The sequence below is a fragment of the Alligator sinensis genome, unplaced genomic scaffold (genome assembly GCF_000455745.1).
Source record: "Alligator sinensis unplaced genomic scaffold, ASM45574v1 scaffold301_2, whole genome shotgun sequence".
NCBI lineage: Eukaryota > Metazoa > Chordata > Crocodylia > Alligatoridae > Alligator > Alligator sinensis.
Genome location: NW_005841874.1, coordinates 797,933 through 804,707, shown reverse-complemented (window position 1 = coordinate 804,707; position 6,775 = coordinate 797,933). Strand labels below are relative to the sequence as shown.

At 63.2% G+C, this 6,775-nt stretch overlaps 1 protein-coding gene and 1 non-coding gene across 2 annotated transcripts; one reads left to right on the top strand and one right to left on the bottom strand.

Annotated features, from left to right (window-relative positions):
- The first annotated feature begins 7 nt into the window (after nucleotides 1-7).
- LOC102370280 (mitochondrial ubiquitin ligase activator of nfkb 1-A-like) lies at nucleotides 8-2,102 on the top strand. The gene is made up of 2 exons (XM_014527762.2): nucleotides 8-112; nucleotides 322-2,102. Exon 2 carries the CDS (start codon nucleotides 554-556, stop codon nucleotides 1,022-1,024), a length of 471 nt encoding a protein of 156 aa, XP_014383248.1. The 5' UTR covers nucleotides 8-112; nucleotides 322-553; the 3' UTR covers nucleotides 1,025-2,102.
- A 1,788-nt stretch (nucleotides 2,103-3,890) lies between these two features.
- On the bottom strand, nucleotides 3,891-3,963 carry TRNAR-ACG. Its single transcript has one exon. It is a non-coding gene; the product is annotated as a tRNA-Arg (tRNA).
- Nucleotides 3,964-6,775: the final 2,812 nt, after the last annotated feature.

The window sequence follows — 6,775 nt, the reverse complement described above, 5'->3', positions numbered from 1 at the left end:
TCCCCTGGGCCGCGGCGCTCGCCAGTCCGCCCCACCGCCAGCTGCAGGGCGTCATCCAGAAGCTGCTGCTGAAGGAGCACCGGCTCGTCTGGAACAGCCTGGCCGGGAGCTGGTAAGGGGCAGGGAGCAATGAGCCGTCTCGGGCCAGCGTCCTCTGCGTGGTCCCGACTTGTGCTCCCTGAGGGCCCAGGCCACGGCCTGCTCAGCCTCCGAGCGGCCTCCCGCGGCTGAAGGGACCGCAGGGCAGAGGAGGAGGGCAGGGCTCTGCAGCAGCCCGTGGGCTCGGCCTGGGCTCATGGCTGCCCTCTCGGTTGGTGGCAGGAGCGAGAGCGAGCGGGTGCTGTCGGAGCAGGTGCATACGGTGCCCTTCACCCTGGCGCCACCCGGCCCCGGGGCAGTGCCACGGGTGAGCGTGGAGAGCCCGCTTTCTGCTCTGCGGCTGCCCCTGGAGACGGTGTACGAGCGCTTCCAGCAGCCGGCCCACGGCTTCAAGGACCTCATCGGCCACTACCTGAGCGGAGAGAAGCCCAAGGGCTTCTTGGAGACAGAGGAGATGCTGCAGGTGGGGGCCAGTCTGACCGGCATTGGGGAGCTGGTGCTGCACCCCGACGGCACCCTCCACCTGCAGCCGCCGGGCGATGGCGCTGACTACTTCCTGTGCCTGGGGGACTGGCAGACGCTGCTGGCCGAGCTGGAGTCGCTGAGCCGGTTCTGGAAGGGGGCAGCTGTGCTGTGTGGACTGGCCAGCCTCGCCGTCCTCCTCCTGGCCCTCTGCCGGGCCTATCGGCAGCACCGCTACCAGCAGGAGGAGGAGGAGGAGCGGCAGGAGCTGGGCACCTGGGCCGAGGCATCGGATGGGCCTGAGGATGCCTGTGTGATTTGCCTGGTGCAGGGCCGCGAGTGCGTCCTGCTGCCCTGTGGCCATGTGTGCTGCTGCTTCCGTTGCTTCGAGGCTCTGCCCTTTCTCACCTGCCCCATCTGCAGGAGCCCCATCGACAGGGTGGTGCCACTCTACCAGGCCTGAGGGGGTGGTGGGGGCAGCCGCAGCCTTGCGCTGAGCAAGGGTGGGAGCAACAAGGACCCTGGCATCAAGTGGCCACAGTGTGGCACTAACCCCTCAGCAGCTGGAGGGCCACAAGCAGGGAAGGGGGCAAAGTGTGGGGCTGCAGGGAGTGGGAGATTGCAGTCCAGGGCTGAGGCAGTGGCTTGGTGGGGGCCTGGGGGTTCATTGCTGCTCACAGAGGCCTGAATCAGCATCCATGGGTGAAGCCTGGCAGTGCCCCCTACATACAGTGTTTGCTCCCAGCGAGTCTGACTCAGGTGGATCCCATGGGTGCTACCAGCGCTTCCTGGGATCTGCTGGGCCCCTGCCCCATGGTTGGGGTTGTTAGAAGTAGCCCCAGCTCCACAGGCCAGACCCACCCCGGGGGACTGCTGAGTGGAGCCTGACTGGGAGGGCTGCAGGGGTCTTTGTGCTGTCAGCCACCGCCTGGGCCCAACTGGGCAGAATGGAGCCACTGGCCTTACCTCCCAAACAAGGGGCTGCCCAGCCTGAGGGAGGCTCCATGTCGGTCAGGTGCAGTTACGCCATCAAGGGGCCACATTTGCCACTAGCACCGAGTTTTAACACGTGGCTATCTCCATTGCCCAGGGCTGTGGGGGATCCACAGGTACTTGGGGCTTGGGCACAGCTGCATTCCCAAAGCTGGGACCTCCTGCTACCCCTGCCCCATGGCTGGGCCCACTTGGCCCCTTACACAGGTACCAGCAGGCCTGGAGGGGAGGGGTTAGCACAGCCCCTTGCTCTCCATGGGGTTATTCTCCCTTCATGGGGGCAGTGCATGAATGAAGCACAGCACAGCCCCCCACCCTGCTCTGGCACAGCTGACAGATGGATCCCAAGGGGACTGACTGCTCATGAGTCATGCCTGGAGAGGCCAAAGGAGCCACAGCATGGACTCTGCCCATTTATCCGGAGCCACCCAAGAGGCCTGCCTAGAGCCCTGCCTGCCTCCTAGACACACCAGCCGATACCCAATGGCCGCCAGGAGCAGAACAAGTCAAGTCAACCGTGTTGGTCCTTGATAAAGCGGAGAATCAGAGCCCAGGCTCATGTCTGTCTGTCAGCGAAGGGGTGGGGGTAGGGGGTAGTGGCAATCATGCTGGAGGGCTGACTTGCCCCCAGGCACAGGGATGCTGGCCATGCGCTGGGTCATGGCCTCCCTGGAGTCTCACTCACTGCATGTCCCTGTGCCCTGCTGCTGAACAGCAGCCCAGGCAGTGGTGGCACCCACTAGCACCCAGCACACCCAAGTCAGGCCCAACCCCAGGGCACAGATGGGGATGAGTGTGGAGGAACAGGGTCCCTCTGGAGGGGCAAGAGGCTCCACCACCCCGAGACCAGCTGTGAGCAAGGGCTGTAGCCAGGACTTATCTGCTGGCATGGCAAGCTGCAGCTGGCTGCAAAACAGCCCCCAGGAAGGGGCTCTGCCATATTTAAAGGGCTGCTGCCCAAGGCATTGCAAGTAACAGGCTCTAGCACAGGCCCTGGCTGATGGTGGAGAGACCTGGCTTCTCTGCCCAGGCCTTACCTCCTTGGCCCCTCCCTGGGCTCTTGTCCTTAGGGGTGGGAAAGTAGTTGGGGTCCCCTATTCCTGACACCTGGGGGGTAGGGGTACATTACCTCTCCCCATCCCCCACAAGTTGGAGATGGCAGGACTCCAGGGACTGGCAATTGCCCTCGTGTCCTGGGGCTGCAGGGCCTTGTTTGGTGCCCAGCCCCAACCCTGGCCCAGGAGGCTAGGAAGCCCTTGGCCCCTGTGGGCAGGCAGGAAAGCATAATCTCCCCTGCTGGTCCCTCGCAGATGTGCTCCTGGATAATTTTCTCAAAGAGCTTCCCCAGGACCGAAGTAAGACTAATGTGCTTATAGTTTCCTGGGTCGTCCTCACTTCCTTTTTTGAAAATGGGGACCATATTGGCCCTTTTCCAGTCTTCTGGCACCTCACCAGAGCACCACGAGTGCTTGTAAAGCTGTGCCAGGGGTCCAACAATAATGACCTCTGCCATTTCCCTCATCACCCTGGGGTGGAGATCGTCAGGACCTGCTGATTTGAACACGTCCAGTCCCACCAGAAGTTCCCTGACTAGGTCCTCGCAAACCCTGGGCTCGGCTGCACCTCCCCTGGGTCCATCCGGGATCTTGGCGGGGGGGATTTCCCGGTCCCTGCTCAGAAAAATGGAGGCAAAGAATTTGTTAAAGAAGTCAGCTTTATTGTCCAGTGCGACCATCAGATCTCCAAGTGCGTCCTGCAGGGGCCCCACATTACCCAGTGCCTTTTTTTTTACTCCCTATGTATTTAAAAAAGGACTTCTTGGTATCCTTGATCCGGGTCGCTAGTCCCAGTTCTGTCTCCTCCTCAGCGTTCCTAACTGCCCCCCTACAGTCTCGAGCAATGGAGGTGTAGTCCTCCCTGGTGACGGCCCCTCCCTGCCATTGGGTGCATGCCTCCCTTTTTGATTTCAGACGATCCTAAATGTCATTGGTGAGCCAGGGGGGCTTTGAGCACTCTTGCCCGCTTTGATTCGTATTGGGGTTGTTGCCCTTTGGGCTCAGAGGATCGTCTCCTTAAGGAACGACCACTCTTCTTGGACTCCCAACTCCCCCACCCCCGCTCCGGGACCTTGGTGCTTCCCCAACTAATCTTCTTAATTCATTGAAATCAGCCCTCCTGAAGTCCAGGGCTGCTGCCTTGCTGCAGGCCTTGGACACCCTGTGCTGGATGGTGGATTCGAGCAGCCGATGATCGCTCTCGCTATCACCCAGGCGGTCGAGCACCCGCAGTCCCCTCACCAGGTTGTCGCCTGCAGCCGGGACCAAAAGCAGACCGCGCGAGCCAGGCAGGAGTCGAACCTACAATCTTCTGATCCGTAGTCAGACGCGTTATCCATTGCGCCACTGGCCCATGCTTAGGCATTCTGCAAGGAGAGATCCCTGTTGTCTGGGCCCAAACCACACAGCCCTAATGAGGAGCCCAGCACAGCCCTGCTGGGGGCGGGAAGCCAGTGTCACCGGGGGGGCCCGTCCCCTGTGGGAGAGCCATAGTGGCCCTGCAGCTCCTGCCTGCAGCCAGGCAGCAGGGGCAGCCTTGGGCACAGGGGGGACCCTTTGCAAACCTCCCGTGTCCTGCAGCCCCCGGCCATGATGGGGGGGAGCCCTCAGGGGCTGGGCCAAGCCCTGGCCTCCCTGCCAGGCCAGAGCCGGGTGCCCCGAGCGGGGCAGGCCCGGTGGCCCAGCAGCAGGGAGCCCAGCCTGAGCCAGCCACAGCTTAAGGGGAACTGCCGGGAGCACCGGCTTGGAAAAGCCAGGCTCCCTCTTCCCGTCGCCATGGCAACCCCGCACCATCCTTCCCTGCTGCTCCCCCTGTTTTGGCACTTCTGTTGCCACGGCAACCCAGCAGCAAGCTCTGCCTCTCCAGCTGGGAAGGCCCCTGGGGAGGGGGGTGGCGGCTCCCCGAAGGATGCAGCAAACCCCCCTCCCTGCAGCCCTAGACACCCAGACCCCAGGGCGGGGAGCTAGGGAGGGCCCCCGCCCATGCCAGGGTGCAGTGGGACCCGCGGAGTGCCCTACGTGGGGCTGGGCACGGAGCTGCTGCTCCTTGGTGGGTTCCCGAGGGGCTGCCGCTGCCAGCTCTAGGGGGCTCCAACATCCCAAAAGCCCCAGGAGCCAAGAGACCCTCAGCTCCGAGGCCCCAGGGCCTGGCACAGCCCAAAATCACATGGATGCCACTCACCTGGGACCTGGCAGCTCAGATGCCAAGCAGCAACAATGACACCAGACTATCCCAGGCCATGACCCACCACCCCAAGTCCTGAGTTTGGCACACTCAGGGCTAGCAATGCTGGCTCTAGCCCCTTGCAACGCAGTGCCAGGAGCCCCAACCCCAGCCCGAGTGGCCCCGTAGCCCCTGGAGAGACCAGTTCAGGTGAGGCCCAACAGCCCCTGGTTCTGGGCCACCTGTTCCTAGCACTACCCCACTGGCAGCCTCTGGGGACCTGGCACCAGACCGAGGAGCCACAACCTGCACCAGGCATGTAGCCCTTCCCAGTCCCATGCCTCCCATCAATACAAGCAATACATGGGCAGCACAACAGGCTCACAAAGCAAAATACCCCCTGGCCACCGCCTTCCTCCCACACACAGGAGCCAGGGCACATGAGGGATGTCAGCCGTGGGGCAGCAGGCACTGCTGGACGTGATGGCGTGGCGCTCAGAAGAAAAAGTCTGCCCAGAATCAAAGCAGCATCACCCAACCCCGTATAGGGATGGCTTCTGCTGGGGGGTTCGGTTGGAATGGCTGTGCTCCGGCGACTCTGCTGGGCAGGCCTTGTGACAAGAAATGGGTGCCACGTGCACTCCATCGTGGCCTCTGTATTGGATCCATTGTGGCCTCCATGCTGGCTGCCATGTGCGAGCCATCGTGGCCCCCAGGCTCACCCCATCGCGGCTGCCCCAGCTGGTCTGCCTGCACCCCTCAGCGGATCCGCTCCTTTTCAGGCTGGTGGCTCCCACGTGGCAGCGCTGGTGTCGGAGGGGACCTGAACATGGGATAGGGCTCCAGAGCAGAGGCCACATGTGGCAAGCTCCCCAGAACCCAGCTGGGCCTGTCAAGACAGGCCAGCCCTGAGCTAAGGAGTGAGTAGAGGACGAAGAGAGGACCTGAGGCTGGCCCCTGGGCCAAAGCCAATGCCACAGCCCTCGAGAGGGCATCTCAGAGCTGCCCGTGGAAGTGAGAGGCCACTCAGCCTGTCAGTGCGGGGGGAGCCCGCTCCCTGGGGTGTAAAATCCCCCGCAGAGCAGCCGCCCAGCGCGAGGTATTTCAGGAAGGAGACAAACACCAGATGGGGGAGCGGGTTGCCAGGAACACGACTCCCGCTGTGCTGAGAACAGTTGGTGCGAGCAGCGAGTGGGCTCTGGGGGGCGGGCGGCAGCAGGCCCTGGTGGCAGGGCTCCCTGCTCATCTCCGCAGCGTGTGCTTGCAAGCAAGGCTGCTCCCACCTCCAGCCCCCTCATGCCAGACCTCTCCTCTGGCCACAGGTGACAGCCATGTGCCTAGGGACAAGGGGGAGCCAGCTGGGGGAGGCTGGGACTGGGCAGGATGCCCCCAGTAGCACCAGGCAGTAGCACCGAACCCCTTGCAAGCTGGGCAGAGCATCAGGAGCTGCCATGGGGCTGATGGGGACCTCTGATGTGAACTGGCTGAGGCTGCAGAGAAGAGGGCTGGGGCTGGGGGGTCTAGGGCAGGGCCCCGTCCAGCCGTGGTTCAGGCCACGCATACCTGCCACCCAGCTGAAGACTTTCAACCGGGCTTGAGGCTCCCTTCTCCCCAATGGCAGCATCCAGCAGCCTCCCCAGGGCCCACTGGGATGGGAAGGAGCTGGACAGAGCATCTGGAAGGAGCCAAGAGCTGCTGTGCACCTGGCGAGGTGAGCCGTGCACAGTCACCTTGTGCCACTGCTCCCCGGGGGGACAGGAAGCTCCATGCCAAGACCTGGCTGCCAGGCACCTTCCCAGCTTGGGGGTGCCCTTCCAGCTCCCCTGGGCTCTTCAGAGAAGACAGTGGAAGGGTGTGGAAATGGGGGGCAGTGCTGGAAGGGTGGCACACCAGCGAGTGGGGGTGGGTGGGGGTGTTCTGGTTACCTATGGCCCCCCAGGCCAGGCATTTGGGGGAGGCATTATGCCCAGCCCCCAAGGCAGTCCCATGGATAGGGAGGACT